Genomic DNA, 18406 nt, shown 5'->3' with positions numbered 1-18406 from the left:
TCGATTGGGGGGGGGGGGGGGGCAAAAAATCCGAAGTTGTTTCTACTTTCGTTTTGATATTTTCCAAATTTATGTTTTAAGAAATCACATTAAATTAAGGTTGTCATGCTACTCAAGTAAAAAAAAAGATAATTACATGTATATGATGATGAGAAATGCAAAAAACATTTGAATGTTTCATAAGACACATGGAGATTGTACAGATAAATTCATGTTTTTTTCTAGGTGGCAGAGACCCTGGTCACCACAACCTGGAAAACACCCAATCTAAAAATACCTAGTACTTGTATTTAGCATGATGTAAACATTCGTACTTGAGAAGATGAATGCTAGTAGTTCCAGGTATACTTGGGCAAAAGGAGAAAATTGATATTCGTACTATATTTCTTGAAACCTTGACTTTAAAAATATCATTCTGCATGCATGTTGTAGATTCCACCAATCCTAAACGAACTGGCTTTCGGTTTCGATTCGTTAATCATTTGTAAAGGTAAGTCTGAATCATATAAATTTGAGTTCCTGAAATTGTAATCAACTACCTTTCACTCCCTAATTCTAGACACATTCTGTAGCCAATATGTATATTTTATCCACCTCCCAACCATTTATAGTTGTCTCGACAGGCAATAAATTCGCTTGAAGTGAATTTTCAGCAATCTAACAAATAATTTTAATCAAGAGAGTTTATCACTCGTAGAGACGAGTATAAAGGGTTGGGAGATGGATAAAATATACAGATTATTTATATAATGTACCTAGATTTAGGGAATGAAATTAAGCTAGTTGGTTGACCAATGCTAGAAGTGGAGAAATTTTCCCCAAAAGTATGCAAAAAATACTGCGCCGTAAACCACCTTTTTTGCATTACGCGATTTACGGGATCTGTGCATATAGCGTTATAAATGGTCAAACACAAATATATAAAACCGTAACGCTACAGCTTTTTCCGGTGTACGGTGTCGCCATATTCCTGGGTATAGTTATATTTGAGAGAGTGAAGTTGCCAATCTTTTTCCAGTCTGTTATCAACAAATGATCAAATTGATGTACAGTTCGGATATACTGCTTCTAACATCTCTGTTACATCTATGTTTCACTAAATTATTGCTGTTTCCTCTGTGTTTCACTCAGAACAGAATAATTTATTATCAAGATGTATTTATGCTCATCTTATTATGTTCCCCAAACGAAGTTGGGGAACATATTGTTTTTACTCTGTTTCTTATTATTATTATTATTATTATTTTTCTTCTTCTTCCTGGGTACTTTTTTGTCCGGGAATGATCTTGTAAATTGTTCGTCCGATGTAGGTAAAACCTTTTTAGGGTAAGTACACATGTTATGTAGATTTGCGGAATCAAGGTCATTTTGCGCGCACGTGCTTGCAAGAGCGCGCACGTGCAACACGTGAAATGACCAATATAATAGATATAGCCGCAACTTTTCTATTTTTTGATGAAATACGTTGAAACTCATAATGTGAGGATATATTAGTAGCATAGACATGATGACATGGTCAAAATAGCAAGATCTCATGCGCATGCACGTGCGCCTCGCTCTGATTGGCTGAAACTAAAGTATCAATATCTTTCTTGTTTTTTGACAAAATCCTTTGAAATTTTGAACTTTGCCATGCATTAGGATATTCTACAACATGATATATAGCAATTTTCACGAAAACACGTGCATGCACGTGCGCTGCAATCTGATTGGCTCAAACTTTACATAGCTGTAACTCCCTTAGTTTTCAACCAAACAAGATGGGATTTGGAACATAGATAGATATAATGAACTTCTACAAAAAGGTATGGTCAATATGCACATGCATACACGTGCGTGTACTTGGGCTGCAATCTGATTGGCTGAAACTTAAAATAGCTATAACTTCCTTGGTTTTCAACCAAACGGGGTGGGATTTAGAACAAGGATAGATGTAATGGACTTTTACAATAAGGTATGGTAACCATGCTCATGTACGCACGTGCGTGCACGTAAAAGGAGTAAATTCAAAAATACACATGGATGAGCGTATTTTTTAATACTTTTGGTTTAAATACTTTAACATTTAGTATATATTGAAATATATAGATTGTGTAGACAAGACGTGGTCATTACGCACATGCATTCACATGAGCATGCGTGCAATGCTAGAATATGAATGAACTTGGTACACTTCTTGGTAAACGTTGTTAAAGTCTAAAATGCATAGAGTTTGTCTTATTTAATGAAGCTTACAGTGAATAAGGCATCAAAAGGGAGTTGGGGAGCGTTTGGGGAACATCTGTAACGGTCCCCGTTACAATTAGCACTAGTTAGTCCATGTATCTGGTTAATTAGCTCTGTTGATTTGCGTTTGTATACGCTTATCAAAGGTGAGATTGCTATCAATTGTTACTCCTATATCTTTTCCATTATCCACATTCTCTAATGATGTATCACCTCCTTCATAACATCTCATACTATACTGAATCTTGTCACAAGTTTTGCTACTGTTGTGTATTTGAAGAACTTGGCATTTGTCAGGGTGACATTTTAGAATCTAAAAGCCAAGTTTTGCTCAACATAAAAAGTATGTCCAGATCAGATTATACTACTTTAACATCGTTTTCATCTGTGCTTTATTTGAATATTTTGGTGTCTTCAGCAAATGGTAATACATCTAAATCTACATATTTAGGAAGGTCGTTGATAAAAATCATGAACAATATAAGTTCGAGCACAGATCCTTGTGGAATGCCACTTGTGACTTTGTACCATTTCGATTTATAACAAGTGGAGGCAGCACCCTTTTTATTTGAAATTTTCAAAAAAATGCAGCTTTAAGTCTGGAAAAGGTGGAGGAAACTCACATCATTATCAATCATTTCCCACTTTCCTTTCAGATGTCAGCTTCCGGATATCCGCTTTACGTAGTGGCTATAGACTTTGGAACAACATATTCTGGATACGCCTTTGCCTTTCGTGGAACTTTCTTGAAAGACGGCGAAAAGGACATTAATGAAATACATGCTGTTCCCTGGAATGCTGGGGAATTAATGTCAGACAAAACACCCACCACTCTTCTACTCGATGCAGACAAAAATTTTGTCTGCTTTGGTTACGAAGCTGAAAACACGTATAGCAAATTGCCAGAAGAAGAAAAGAAAAAATATTTTTATTTTCGTCGATTTAAAATGATGCTGTATGATAAGGAAGGGCATCTGGTAAATTCAATTTTTTTTTCCAAATTTACATTTTATGAATGTATATCATATACAGGTTTAATCATGATTTTTTTAATTCCTAAATCAGAAAATTACCAGAAATTCCAAACTAAAAGATATGACAGACAAGGAGATGTTGGCCATAGATGTTTTTACACATTCCATAAAGTATCTGAGAGGTCACTTTTTGGATAATTTTGAAAGGCGGAATTTGAACACGGCTATTTCTGAAGAGAGGGATATAACTTGGGTCATAACTGTCCCTGCTATTTGGGACGAACCTGCAAAACAGTTCATGGAAGAAGCAGCAGTGAAGGTAATTTTAGTGGTTTAAATTCGTATCCATGGAACTTTAATTTGAAAGTTTGAAATAATCACAGAATTATACCCAAGTCAACAACAACAAAACTTTATATACAACCATTCCCCGCGATAAATTAAAGTCCAGGCTTTTCGATATCATAGACATCTGTTTTGTCAATATACATGTAAATGGAATCGTTAATAAAGTTAACTTGTCATTGGTCATTTGCAAATTTATTTTGTTAAAAACAAACAAGTACTCTGAAGTTGATATTACAAAGATGCTTGAGTTTCTGATTGACAATACCAATGTGATTTATGAAGACCATGTTTTCCAACAATCTATTGGAGTTCCCATTGGTACCAACTGTGCCTCATCATAAGCAAACATATTTTTGTATTCATATGAAGCCGAATTTGTGCAATCTCTTCTGTGCAAAAAGAAAAAAAAAACAGTTGCTGTGGCCTTCACTTCGACATTTTATAAATCTAAATACTTCGACGACGTATTGTCAAATAAACAATAGTTAGTACCATTTTTATGTTGATACAATATACATGTATATCGGTGAACTTAAAATAAAAGGTACCACAGAATCTGGCATATTTGTTACATATTTGGATATTTCACTAGAAAAAGACGTTAATAGTAATCCAACAATCAAGCTTTATGATAAACGTGACGAGTTTAACTTTTCAATTGACAACTTCCCTTATCTATGCAGCAATATACCTTTAACACCTGCATACGGGATTTATATCTCTCAGCTGATTCGATTTGCAAGAGCCTGCTCTACATGTATGTATGAACAATTTCTAAAACGATGTGTGTTACTGACAAACAAGTTGAAAACAAGAATAATTCAGCGGTTTGTTGAAACTCATCATTTTGTAATTTCTATGATCGATACAATGACCTTGTTAGCAAATGCAGTCTATCATTAAGCGAAATGCTGACTGATGTTTATCATAATTGTAAGGCCATTATTTACACACTGAATTGTCGACGGCTTTTACATTTATTTATTCATATCCCGATCACGACAAAGAGCACACGGCGGGTTTGGCCGATAGGCAAGGAATGCTCACTCCTCCATGGCATCTGATCCCATGCACCTCAATTTTTTTAGAGGTCGGTGTTTACCTTGCATCAAAATTTGTATTATTTTATGAACTTTTGAGCTGATATCCGTTCGTTAACTGCATATATCTCATAACGAACATCTTATACCGTTTTTTTTTTAATTGATTATGTATAACTGAAAATTTAATTTGTTCATTTTATTTTAGGCTGGCATTTCAAAAGCTAATCTACTGATCTGCTTAGAACCAGAGGCTGCAGCTATTTACTGCAAATGTTTACCCATAGAAAAAGCCGGAGATTGTCTGAGTGCGATGCAGCCTGGCCGACGGTTTATCGTTTTAGACGCTGGAGGTATGGTATACATCCGAATGAATAGCGGGTACTTTTATTTTTCAGCTGTTAAACATCCTTGTTCAACTATCTTTTATTAGGACAATTGTATCATAATTTTATGGAAGACCTTTATGGAGTACTTTAAATATTTAAGGTGGAACTATTGACATGGCGATACAGGAAGTGACAGACGATGGAAAACTACAAGAAATTGACCGCGCCCAGGGCGGTGACTGGGGCGGGATTTATGTAGACGCCCAGTTCAAAGAAATGCTGGAGAAGATTGTTTCTAAGCCAGCCTTTGATGCTTTCCGTTTGCAGAATACTGGTGACTATTTAGATTTGTTTAGATTTTTTGAAAGAAAGAAAAGACAAAAGACATCGAGCAAAAAAGTGCACATGCACGTTCCACAGTCTTTTCTTAATATCTCGGATGAGGATATCGGAACTTTGACGAAGATAAAAGGCTTAGGAGAATCTGTGACATGGAAGCGTGATACAATTTTCATCAACCTTAAGAAATATGAAGAATTTTTCAATCATGTCATCGACAAAATTGTCCTTAAAGTTAGGGAAATGTTGCAATCGGAGACAGCGCTAGGAACCGACGTAATTCTAATGGTTGGAGGATTTTCTGAGTGCGACCTTCTACAAAGGAGGATAAAAGAATCATTCCCAGCCTGTAAAGTTGTGATTCCTCCAGAATGTGGTTTGGCCGTACTGAAAGGGGCAGTTATTTATGGTTTCGACCCGAAAATGATTTCCGCCAGAGTAGTCAAATACACTTATGGTGTTGGAATCAACAACCTCTTCATTGAAGGAACACATCCTCAATCAAAGAGAACAGTCATTAATGGAAAAGCTTATTGCAAGGACATGTTCGATATTCATGTACAAAAAGGAGACACGGTGCATATCGATGAAACTACAGACAAAACCTATTACCCACTTTATGACGACCAAACGGCTGTCAATTTCAGAGTCTTCACGTGTACCCACAGGGATCCAATGTATACAGATGACGAGGGGTGTAAGGAAATCGGGTCTTTGACCGTTCCGATGCCAGACACTTGTGGAGGAACCAACAGGATGGTCAAGGCCAAATTCCACTTTGGAGGAACTAAGATTACCGTGGAAGGCATTGACCAAATGTCTAAAACATCAGTGGATGTTAAAATTGACTTTTTGGAGGGCTCGCCTTAAATGTAAACTTTTTGGGGGATCAATTATTTTATAGTCATATTTATATTATATTATATATTCATACAAAGTAAACATTGATTTAATCATTTTATTGATTTTTTTTTTTTTTTTTTTTTTTTTTTTTACAAATTACACTTTGTTCTAAATGATTGATTGATGAAATAAGGGTCATAAGAGTGAAAAATCTTCAATGTGAAGAAAATAAAACAAACAAAAATGTCTCACAAATATTGAAACTTTTTTTTAATTAAAAAAAACCCCCAAAAATAGCCATCTTCATCACAAATTTAAAAGATATAAGATCATATACTTTTAAGAAACAAGTCCCTACGCCTGAAAAATTTTGTAGAATGTAAATACCAAGGATCAAAGAAGTCTGATTTTAATAACATGTACTATCTAAGATTAGATTGATACAATTACATTGTACTAAAAAAGTACACAAAGTTTAAAAACAAGAGGCCCATGGGCCTTATAGGTCACCTGAGCATCATGCAACAACTTTCAAATGATTGAATTTGGTTCATGTTTTAAGCTAGATGCTATTGCATTCACAATTTTGAAAGAGGCACCATTGCTAATCATAACTTTACACTTAGCAATTGTTTAGTTTGTTTACTTAATACCCATAAGCAGGGTAGGGGAACAAAAATGTATGTCAACTAATCAGTAATATTGAGCGATAATCAGGAGTGCTCCTACCACACATGAACCCCTGACCCTAGGTCTACACATTGCACAATTTTTGAAAAGGCACACTTGCTTATCAAAAATGTTTGTTTGATTAATACCAAGGAGCAGATTTCAAACAATTCATTTTCAGTATATAAGTAGAGCCCCCCCCCCCCATTTTGGTATCCCTGACCCAGGGGCCTTGAAATTCACAATTCTGGAAGAAGAGCCCATCATAAATATGTAAATAGTTCATCTGCTTATTACCCAGAAGTAGAGAAAAAAGATCTTCATAGATGTAATGTTTTTTCGCTATATAATCAATAGAGCCCCGCCCTAACACCATAACCCCTGACCCTGGGGCCATAAAATTCACAATTTATGTAGAAACATTCTTGCTCATCATAACTATGTCCTTAATTGGTTTATTTAATACTCAGAAACAGAGAAGAAGATTTTCAAAGATTTAAAGCATTTTCACTATATAATCAATAGAGCCCCGCCCTAACACCATAACCCCTGACCCTGGGGCCATAAAATTCACAATTTATGTAGAAACATTCTTGCTCATCATAACTATGTCCTTAATTGGTTTATTTAATTCTCAGAAACAGAGAAGAAGATTTTCAAAGATTTAAAGCATTTTCACAATATAATCAATAGAGCCCCACCCTAACACCATAACCCCTGACCCTGGGGCCATAAAATTCACAATTCATGTAGAGACACTCTTGCTCATCATAACTATGTACTTAATTAGTTTATTTAATACCTAGGAGCAGAGAAGAAGATTTTCAAAGATTTAATGCATTTTTCACTATATAATCAATAAAGCCCCGCCCTAACACCATAACCCCTGACCCTTGGGCCATAAATTTCACAATTTTGGTAGAAACATTCTTGCTCATCATAACTATGTCCTTAATTAGTTTATTTGATACTCAGAAACAGAGAAGAAGATTTTCAAAGATTTAAAGCATTTTCACTATATAATCAATAGAGCCCCGCCCTAACACCATAACCCCTGACCCTGGGGCCATGAATTTCACAATTTTGGTAGAGGATTCAATACTGATTACAATCATACCAACACTTTGGCTGCTTGATGTCCGGGAGTAAAGAAGAAGATTTTTAAGATTGCACTAATTTTTGTGGTTTTTGCCCCACTACCAGGCCCCAGGAGGGCAGGGACCACCCATAGATGCTTTATGCCAAAATTGGTTGAAATTGGTTCAGCAGTTTCAGAGAAGAAGCTGAAAATGTTTAAATGTTAACACATGACAAACAACAGACGACGACGGAGGAAAACAGATGGCAATAGGTCACCAGAGTTTACTCAGGTGACCTAAAAATACTTATTTATAGGGCTGGGCAATAATACCGATATTTCAATATATTGCGATACAATGATAAAAGATATCGTATTGCAATACAATTTTGTAATATCGATATATTGGCAATATGCTTTGATTAAGGAATTTTGTCATTAAATATGAAAATAAATGTATAAAAGTTTGATATTAAGCCAAACAGTAAGACAGAAGTTGTTTTGTGGGAACATTTCAGAGCATAACTTAAATGAAATCAACAAGATTTTTTTTTCTGTGTTGGTTATTTATCATAGTTATGTACAGTCTGCATGTTAATCAAAGTAAATATAGTAAGAAAATGCCATTTAAATTACAATGAAAATATTGAAATACAATATATTGCAATACAGTTAAAAATATCGCAATATATCGCAATACGAAATCTCGGGCCAATACCCAGCCCTACTTATTTAGATATATGCTTGTGTGTAAAACCTTCAATAGGACAAGAAACAAGAGGCCCAGGGGCCACAGCGCTCACCTGAGCACATCGACTTGGAAAAAGCACACATCAGATCAGAACTGAAAGTTTACTGAGGTTGGGAGGGGGGGGGCTTGAATTTTAACCCCCCCCCCAAGGGGATCATGATTTGAATGAACTAGAATCTACACTACCATTATGATTCCATATAAATATTACTAATCATGGCTTTGAAGTACTTGAAAAGAAGATTTTAAAAAGGTTTCCCTATATATTCCTATGTAAAACTTCGGTCTGCCATTTTAGCCCCACCCGATCCCCTGGGGTCATGATTTGAACAAACTTGAATGTACACTACCTGAGGATGATTCCACATGAGTTTCATCTTTCCTGGCCTAGTGGTTCTTGAGAAGAAGATTTTAAAGATTTTTCCTATATATTCCTATGTAAAACTTTGATCGGCCATTTTGGCCCCACCCTACCTCCGGGGGTCATGATTTGAATAAACTTGAATCTACACTACCTGAGGATGATTCCACATGAGTTTCAACTTTCCTGGCCCAGTTGTTCTTCAGAGGAAGATTTTTAAAGATTTTTCCTATATATTCCTATGTAAAACTTTGGTCGGCCATTTTGACCCCACCCTACCCCCGGGGGTCATGATTTGAACAAACTTGAATCTACACTACCTGAAGATACTTCCATATAAATATGACCATTCATGGCTTTGTTGTTCTTGAGAAGAAGATTAATATTTTTAATGACTTTATCTATACATTTCTATGTAAAACTTTGGTTGGCCATTGTTGCCCCGGCCTACCCCCAGGGGTCATGATTTGAACAAACTTGAATCTACACTACCTGAGGATGATTCCACATAAGTTTCATCTTTCATGGCCCAGTGGTTCTTGAGAGGAATATTTTTTTTAAAATGGCATTAATTTTTCACTAATTCGTAATTATCTCCCCTTTGAAGAGGGATTGGCCCTTCATTTGAACAAACTTGAATCCCCTTCATCCAAGGATACTTTGTGGCAAGTTTGATTGAAATTGGCCCAGTGGTTCTTAAAAAGAAGATGAAAATGTGAAAAGTTTAAGACAACGACAACAACGACAGACGACGGACGACGGAAAAATTTTGATCAGAATAGCTCACTTGAGCCTTTCGGCTCAGGTGAGCTAAAAACCCTTACATTGCAACAATGTACCAACAAAAGAAAAACAGGGAAGATAAAAGTCCTGGAGATACTAACAGATTCATATATGGAGCATATATGAAAAAATAAATCATTAATAAAAAAAGAATAATTATAACAGTCTTTATATAATGAGATCATGGCTTCCTCCTTCTACGTATTCTAGGATATTCATAATCCATGTTTTTCATGAATTCTTTAACAGAGTCCAATGATATAGGAGGCAGATAATTTCCTATGTGTCTCCTCTTCCACCAGCGGCCCAGCTTTGCATCCTTGCTTCCGATTTTTGTAAAGACATATCGATAATGTTCTACTCTTATGTATCTGAAAAGTTGAATAATTTTCATGCAACAGTATATGAAGAATTTATCAACTCAGAAAAGTAATCAGAATGTCAGAGCTTCTATATTTAGGAAAAACCCAGAAGAGCTACAGTCTTATCACAGACTTTTGGTTTTTAAAAGCGTTGGACATATATAACATTAACTAGTATTATTGAAAAAATTTTCTTGCTTAAGAGTACCAAATTCCAATCTTCCTGAAAATACTTTAACATGTATTTGAACCCCACAACATAAACCTATACTGTAGATTCCTAGTTATACGCGAGGAATTAATTTACGGGTAATTTCGCGAGAAGCATCACTCGCGAAAAAATATTACCATACTCGCTTTTATTTTTATGGTGCTGAAATCTACGTAAATTCTGTTGATCAACTGTCCATTCGCAAATTATAATTCTCGCGATTTGATGTCAAAGACCCAGTTCGCGATAAAAAGTACTCACGAAAAATAAGGAATCTACAGTAACACATTGACACTTATTCTTTAAATGGAATGCATCCATTTATATATATGGAGTGTGCATAAACAAAGAAATTTGAAGTCTTTTTAACTGAACTTAATTCAACATCTAATTTAAAGGTCATTTCGCAAGGAAAATATTATGTAAGATATTTATTATTCTAATGATCACTGACAAATCTATACTGCGTTAGACAAGCCTATACTCACTTTGGTGGATCTCTTTCATGGAATGGATTGTAAGCTATGAGAGACTCTGCTCCTGGATCATTTGACATCAGTTTAACAGCCAGATGAACCAGCCAGGGATTATACTGATAATTCTACAAACACACATAAAATACATGTAGCAGTCAATAAAGGATAAAAATTCAAAACCTTTCTTCTAAGATCTCTGAGAAAAGAACTTTATAGTATCTAAGTTGTTTTTTAAGTCTCAACAATCAAAGATTTGAAGGCATTTAGTCTTCGCCTTATACGTCTGTCTGTTTGTCCACAAAAACTTCACTTTTTGTCCATATCTTTTGCTTGGTTTGAGCTATGGCTTTCATATTTCACAACCATTTGACCCTTGTATAATTCTCAACAATCTCTCTTGGAAGAAGGCTTTAATTAACTTGAATCCTCAGTCACCCAAGGATACTTTGACAGACAGATAAAAAGAGGGATGCCAGATAAATTATGAACAGAAAAGCTCAAGTGAGCCTTCAGCTCAGGTAAGCAAAATAGGTCAACTAGTAGGGGAGCACAATTAGTGCCCCTGAGCATTCCAACAGTTTCTTGGAAGACCTGCTCGTCTCCAAAGATGATATAAATGTTTTTGAATGAGCAACTCCAGAATCCATTTAAAATCAACTAAAATAATTGTCACATTGTCGTCTGATTAAAATCATCAGACATGGAAAGTTTTTTTTTTTTACCTGAAAAGCTGCAAACCACAGCAGCCAGTCCAGTCTATAGTGATATGGAGAAATGAGACATGGTCTATTTGTAATGTTGCCTGGCTTGCATTTAAAATAATACTCTTCCCATTTTGCACTAGGTTCATAAGGGTTATCATAGGTTCCCTGAAAGATAACTTCTGTTCTCTCCTTTGTGACACTGAAAAAAATCAGGAAAAGCTCATTTTAATAGAGATTCTACATTGTAATACTTATCATATCATATTTTATTTGGGAAGTTACTTATTTGTAATTTTATGCTACATATGCTAACAGGTATTCAATTTATTTAAGTTTCCTATAATTGGTTTCTATTGAAATTAACATATTTAAAGTTGCGAAAATTTATGTCTAAAAGATTATCAAGTAACTGGAAAAAAATATACATCACTACTAGCATTTTGGAAGTGGATGGAACATGAATGTGTTCAGATGAAAATCGAAGAACAACACATACTGCATACAGGGCTATTTTTGCCCCGAGTTATTTTTTGCCTTTTCACACTTACAAACAAATTTGCCTCTTTTTAAATTCACCCAGTCAAAGTTTTGTTTAATAAATAATACTGAATTCTTTGAATTTGCCTCTCTTTAAATTTGCCCAATGTGGGTAGGGCGAAAGGGGAGAAAATAAAGCTGGGAGCGAAAATTTCCTTCAATACAGTATTCATTGACAAACCTTCCAAAAGCCCCATAGGTGTTTACGATTCTGAGGGGGTCAAACGAGGTATTCATGGCCTGGCGGGGAGACAGGAGGTTCTGGACTACGGGGATACTGAGGTAGGCAATCAAACAGCCGAGGCTGATGTTAAACACCCGTCTGATGTAGTTACCTGTGTAGAGAAATCTAGACATTTGATCTGTATGATGTTTACAAAATTTGTGTCTGTTCTTTTCACGAAGGATTTAGGTAAAAGAAAAAATTACACTGTACTAAGTAGTTCATTTAATTTTTCTTAACATAGCAATTTTAAAGGCAAGTAAAAATATTTTTTAAAAAAACAATCTTCAATACTATATGTGAATTGCTGTATAAAAGATCCCCCATTCACCCTTTCTTTGCTCTCAATCTCAGCATCACTCAATTACTTCTTTATCTCTTTCACATATTGTATATGTCACAGATGGTGAAAAATCAAGGTCTCAACCGAGACTCAAACCCAGGGCCTCTGGCGTACCGTGCCAGCACTCTAACCACTGATCTATTGAGACCCGATACATTGACTGACTTTCACACACCTGTGAATCTGGTCACATATATTTTAAAATATACTTGTTACCTGTTCCACTCAAATTTTAATCACTACAGGTACTCTTTACATCATATTACATATACACCTGTAAAATGAACTGACCCACTTTTAGTGTCGGCGTTCCCTTGCGTTGTAGCTGATACACCTGGTCCCTGACAGAACCCGACTTACTGGAGAATAACCAAGCCAGACTGGCATCATCAAAACACACCAAACTTGGTACAATGGTCAGCCAATTCAGGAAACTCAAGTTCCCACTGATGATTAGCACAACCTAGTTAATAAAATCATAATTCAGTGAAGAAATCTCTGAGACAGCTCTAAACCTGCAGTAGTTTTGCAAGTTGTCTCCCTTGGTGCATTAACTCTCTCTAGTGCAATTTGCTTACAGCATAGTGAGCTGAAATAAATGCTCTAAGAAACGACACAATACTGGAGAAGAACAAATTTTCATGAGGATTAAATTCTGTTGATTTGTCATCTAAAAAGGTTTTGTGGGTATTTATTTTTGTAGTTTCAAAATAACCTTATTCAATATATAGTCAAATAAAATTTTCATGTGGGATTTAATATCGTTGATAATTGTTTAATAAAAACGAAAAACAATAAACAAAATTTAAGTCCAGATGACTATTTCTGCTTTAACAGTACATTATTAATTCATACAAAGCTGATAATTTTTGTTTGTATACCCACAAATAAAGATTTAAACTCTCACTTGTCTGAAACCCTTCCTTTCTCTAAGAAAGTATACGGACAACATTTTTTAAAAGATATATGATCTACAGGCTAAATCTTGGAAATTTTACCTGAAAGAGAATTTGAATGGCACCACCAACCATACATAGTCTTCTTGGTCCAATGAGGAACAATGGTGCCACCAGCTCCACAAAGTGATTGGTAAGTGTCTCAAATTTGTGAAAGATCTCAGGAGACTGATGCATGAAATAGCTGATAGGGTTAGGCACTGGCTGGGTCTGTCAAAATAAGGTGTCAAGGTGATTAATACAATTTTGTCATGTGTAAAACATATTCCTCAATGTTACATGTAAGGTACATTGGGGCCATCTGCTCACTTATATAAAATGTTGCTTTAACCTATATGTTTTCCTGAAAGAAAAATATTTTATAAGTAAGTTACAAAGTTACATCATTTATTAATACAATTTATGGCATATTAGTGTGTAGCTTAAATTCATCAGTATGCCAACAAATTAATACCCAGTGATTGTGCTAAAGATTTTGAATGGCTCACTTATGTACATGTACAAAATTTATCAAAATGTTGCAGTTTCTAGAAGTAGTTTAATATTTTAGTCTTCTCAAAAATTACCTTATGTAAATTCTGTTCATTGTACTTGTATATAACTGGGTAAGTAAAAAAAAAACTTATTATCCATATGAGGATTGTCTTCTCCAAAATATGACATTATTAATTCCAATTAAGTACGCCATTTTGTGTTACGTCACTATCTTTTTTGATAGATGCACCCAGTATAAACAATTGAAGACCCTGCTGTGTGATTGGTCAACTAATTTGATCAACATTGACATGGAAATAGTCTGTTGCATGAGCAAATCAGGGGTAAGAAGAAACTTCCAGTCAAAAAGCTTGCAGTTAGGAGGCGTGTACTATTTACCTTGAGCACAGCTGTCATCATAGGTTGTGACATAATGCAAAATGGCACACTTAACTGGAATTAATAATAAAAATCCTTACCTCATAATGGTAATTCATACAAGTTAAATCTCGCCAGCACTTGTCACCCCTTATCTTTATCAGTCCCTGCATAGAAAGAGAAATTTATAATGGTTAAAATTCATCCAATCTTCCGAGAGATGCTTGCCTTTTTTATTATTAATTGTTTGGCAGCTACCAAAAAACTTGATCCAAAACTTAATTCACTTGTTGAATAAAGAAATTAATAAAAATGATGAATGCAATTTTTCAGACATATGAATTTAACTACATGTATATGAACATGTGCTTGATTTAGCAGAAGCTACTTTCTGCAAAAAAACTACTAAAAAAGAATACACAGCCAAATGCTTTTACAGTAACAGTATATCTATGCACTCACAGCACCAATCATGATTCTAAAAATAAGCCATCTAAATCCCCAGATAACTATCATTGATGTGGGTGTGCCCTCTGGGACAGGACTGAAGTTCCAGACAGGACACAGAAAAGTGGCCAGAAACCCTGTTTCTAACAGCTGGGATTCCCAACCTGAAACAAACACAAGATTTCTTTCTTACTTTGCAATATTTTAAGATTGGAGAAGGTATAATTAAAGAATTTGAAACCAGTTGTGTTAAAAAAAAAGTAAAAATTAAATAAACATACTTACCAAAACCATACCTATATATGTAAAAAATCTCCAATGTAGTAAAAAAAAAACTATAGTCTTGAAGCATAACATTGTAAAATAATTAACACATCTGTAAACAAAGTACATATACTAGTAAGCAGTGTAAAACAGTGCAATCTAATTAAAATTAATTAGATGTTAGTTCTGCTCGCATACTCGCTACACTAACATCTAACAACATCCTATAGAGGTTCACATCAGAGTTCAAATTCTATCAATCAATCAATCATTCTTTGTAAATTCATTGTATATTTCTTGAAGCGAATAAGTCTGAAGTTGTTCCGAATTCGACCTCTGACATGACCCTCTATGGGATGTTGTTAAATGTTGTGTAGCAAGTTACGCCAGCAGATCTAACATCTAATTTTAATTAGATTGAGTGCACTGTATTGTACACATATCTAAAATAAGTTAAGAAAGTAGCAATAAATTAAGAAAATAACTTCTCATGCTTACTTACCAAGTGCTGCCAAGATTAACAATGGAATGGTACAGAACCCAAAGACCAATCATAATGAACCAGTTAGCCCCACCCACTACGATGACAAAGAGAGACAGAGCTAGTCCAGCGTACGCTGTGTAGTCCAGGAACTTGTCCAAGTTCTCCTCGTAATCTATCAGCCAAACCAAACTGGGGATCCTGGTAAAAGTCTCCATGTTGATGCCTTTTGTCTCTTGTTGGATTCTTTTCAAAAATTTGTGAGCAGGGATGAGACCTTGTTGTCCACATAGTTCTTTGTTTTGATGAAGAGCCACAAGAAAAGCGACAACTGAAAATAAGTGAACTGTCAGCAGATACAAGTTTATCATGATTTTTTTTTATTCCTTTTTAAATTTTCTGTCTCATACAGTCAAACCAAATTGTTATCTTGAGATTGATGGGATGAGAAAAAACTTCAATAAATAAGGTAGGAAAAAGCTTTCAATTGATTTATCTGAGGATTAAAAATACTTATAAAATGTATGGTTGGAAACTATATATCACTTATTACAAAGTCATGGTATTTGATGAGATATCTGTGCTCAGTTTATTAATTACAGCACCAACTGAAGTCTATATCTGACACATGATTATATTCTCCAATAAATAAGGTAATGATGTACTTCAATAATTATCCAATAAATGAAAGTTTTATGCTAACTTTGATAATTTTGAAATGTGTTGAATTAAATTCTCACGGCTATGTTACAAAATATATCAAGAGAATGTAGGCTTAATGAAGGAAAATCATTTGATTCTGGGTGAATGGATCATTTTGTAATGATTATCAATGGACATGAGTTAGGCATCATGTCAAGGGTGCCTGGATATGAAACATGTTGGTAGTGCAGACTATTGCCCTGTTCACACGACAAGTTTAATTCGCAGTAAATTAATGCGAAGTAAACTAATGCGAATCAAACTAATGCGAATTAAATTGCGTTCACACGACAGCTAATGCGAAGTAAACTAATGCGAATTAAAATTTTAAAGTCATGGAAGGGAAAAGAGCTATTATGAAATTTGCAAATCACGTCACTTTATGCAGAAGCAAATATATACATAATGCCACAGTGTCTGGAGACATATTTTAGTGATTAACATATTTTTTCTTAGAAAAATAGCACATTTGATGCTGAAACATGACGGATTTGACTTAATTTTGCCATTATTGCCCCAAAATTCTCACATGATTAGCTGAACACGGAGCTAATGCGAAGTAATTTAATGGCAGTAAACTAATGCGAAGTAAACTAATTCGCATTAAATTCTCCTGTGATATGAAACTAATTCGCAGTAAACTTACGTTTAATTCGAATTAAACTCTCCGTGTGAACAGGGCATAAATCTTAATTCCCTGAATGGTTTTATGTTTTAAATATTTGTTGCCATCTAGGAGGTATGTAGCAGCTAGGCTTGCAGTGATGACCTATATTTTGGTCCATAATAACTGATAACAGAATATTTGTTATTGTGTTTACAGTATATGAAGCCGATGTAACGCAATAAAACGATGCGTGTCAACCAAAATGTATTTGTTTGCAGTGGTTTCTCCTTCTCTTTGTCAATTTCCTCTGTTATTTTCTTGGAGTCTTTTTCTGATGACGAGATTTCAGCATTAAATCCTTTCCTTCTTCTCAATCCTGCATCACCATCCGCCATCTTGTCCCATATATCAAAGAAAATAAGCGGACATGTCTATCTACTTCGATACAGCATTGGAAAGAAACAGAAACTTCCTTTAAAATATTACATAACCGGATTTGATCATCACTACCTTGAGTTTTATCAGCTGAAAGAAAACGATAATTTTTTTTATTAATGTGTTAGGCATACTCTATAAAGGAGAACCAATTTATAATCGCTCAGCAGCTTGTATATTTCCGGAAAAAAAATCGAAAATTTTCAGATTAAGGTATTTTATGGGAATTTGGAGTATTCGTGGTATTTTATGTACTAATTTTTAAAAACCAGAGTGAAGTAGTACAGAAATATAAATTTAAGATTTGCTTCCGATGCTTTCATGAAAAACCGATCGATGAGGGGAATTATATTGAGATAACAAACAGTATTCCAGCTCAAAAGACCATAAAACAATACAAAATAGGAGCAGATCTAGAGCAAACTCGGTCCTCCAAAACACCAGAGGAGGGATCAGGTGCCATGGAGGAGTGAGCACAACAACCCCCCTGTGTGTTCCTTTTGATCTGGAAATAATGACACAAATATGTACTTTGTTACTACTCCCTTGCAAGAAAAGGAAGCAAGAAAAGATATTTTAGGAATTTAATATACATTTCATTATTTCAAACATTAATTAAAATAATAATTTCATATATTACAGGGTTCGACACTAACGGTAGCCCGCTGGCCCGGGACAACTGAATATTGAGGTTGGGCTACCAAACATGCCTTTAAACTTGCCCTGCAGGGCTACTGTTTTACTAATACTCACTCAGAGCAACAAAAATAATTATCAATTACACACAATGTATCTAATAATTATTAAATCTATTTTCAATTGTTTATAATTATTTTTTTGTATGTCAAAATTGTCAAATTTAAAGGTGATTTGAAATACCTTGAATGGTTATATATGTGGACTTTTTTGAATAGAAGAATGTCTAAGGTACAGTCATAGAGTGGCATAAAATTCTACCCAAAATACAGCCAGAATGCAGGATTTGGCATCTCTATTTTCAAAATTTTCCGGGGGAGGCCCCCCGTACCCCCACCAGCAGGAGGGGGAAACCCCCTCCCGCACCTA

At 34.9% G+C, this 18406-nt stretch overlaps 2 protein-coding genes across 2 annotated transcripts; one reads left to right on the top strand and one right to left on the bottom strand.

Annotated features, from left to right (window-relative positions):
* Positions 1 to 2843: 2843 nt before the first annotated feature.
* Positions 2844 to 6137, top strand: LOC134273270 (heat shock 70 kDa protein 12A-like). The gene is made up of 4 exons (XM_062755457.1): positions 2844 to 3203; positions 3292 to 3519; positions 4797 to 4941; positions 5078 to 6137. Exons 1-4 carry the CDS (start codon positions 2883 to 2885, stop codon positions 6124 to 6126), a joined length of 1743 nt encoding a protein of 580 aa, XP_062611441.1. The 5' UTR covers positions 2844 to 2882; the 3' UTR covers positions 6127 to 6137.
* Positions 6138 to 9793: 3656 nt separating this feature from the next.
* Positions 9794 to 17326, bottom strand: LOC134273276 (lipase maturation factor 1-like). Its single transcript, XM_062755464.1, has 11 exons — positions 17121 to 17326; positions 15619 to 15928; positions 15138 to 15148; positions 14868 to 15016; positions 14507 to 14572; positions 13596 to 13763; positions 12889 to 13060; positions 12213 to 12366; positions 11513 to 11693; positions 10803 to 10915; positions 9794 to 10112 (listed from the first exon to the last, which is right to left on the bottom strand). The coding sequence occupies exons 1-11, from the start codon at positions 17299 to 17301 to the stop codon at positions 9923 to 9925; spliced, it is 1695 nt and encodes a 564-aa protein (XP_062611448.1). The 5' UTR covers positions 17302 to 17326; the 3' UTR covers positions 9794 to 9922.
* Between the last annotated feature and the right edge of the window lie 1080 nt (positions 17327 to 18406).

The sequence above is a fragment of the Saccostrea cucullata genome, unplaced genomic scaffold, assembly GCF_032062105.1.
Source record: "Saccostrea cucullata isolate Sc308-1 unplaced genomic scaffold, CSIRO_AGI_Scuc_v1 ctg2262, whole genome shotgun sequence".
Lineage (NCBI taxonomy): Eukaryota > Metazoa > Mollusca > Bivalvia > Ostreida > Ostreidae > Saccostrea > Saccostrea cuccullata.
Note: the sequence above shows the minus strand (reverse complement) of the source record. Positions and strands in the feature narration are given on the sequence as shown.

Bases quoted from the DNA above. Each gene is read 5' to 3' on its own strand.
- LOC134273276 (XM_062755464.1), bottom strand. From the start codon at position 17,301: ATGGCGGATGGTGATGCAGGATTGAGAAGAAGGAAAGGATTTAATGCT. The intron at 12,367-12,888 runs GTCAGTTCATTT...TTCTCTACACAG, and splicing joins AACGCCGACACTAAAAGTGG to GTAACTACATCAGACGGGTG. The intron at 11,694-12,212 runs GTTTGTCAATGA...GATTTTTTTCAG, and splicing joins ACCTATGGGGCTTTTGGAAG to TGTCACAAAGGAGAGAACAG.
- LOC134273270 (XM_062755457.1), top strand. From the start codon at position 2,883: ATGTCAGCTTCCGGATATCCGCTTTACGTAGTGGCTATAGACTTTGGA. The intron at 3,520-4,796 runs GTAATTTTAGTG...ATTTTATTTTAG, and splicing joins TGGAAGAAGCAGCAGTGAAG to GCTGGCATTTCAAAAGCTAA. The intron at 4,942-5,077 runs GTATGGTATACA...TAAATATTTAAG, and splicing joins TATCGTTTTAGACGCTGGAG to GTGGAACTATTGACATGGCG.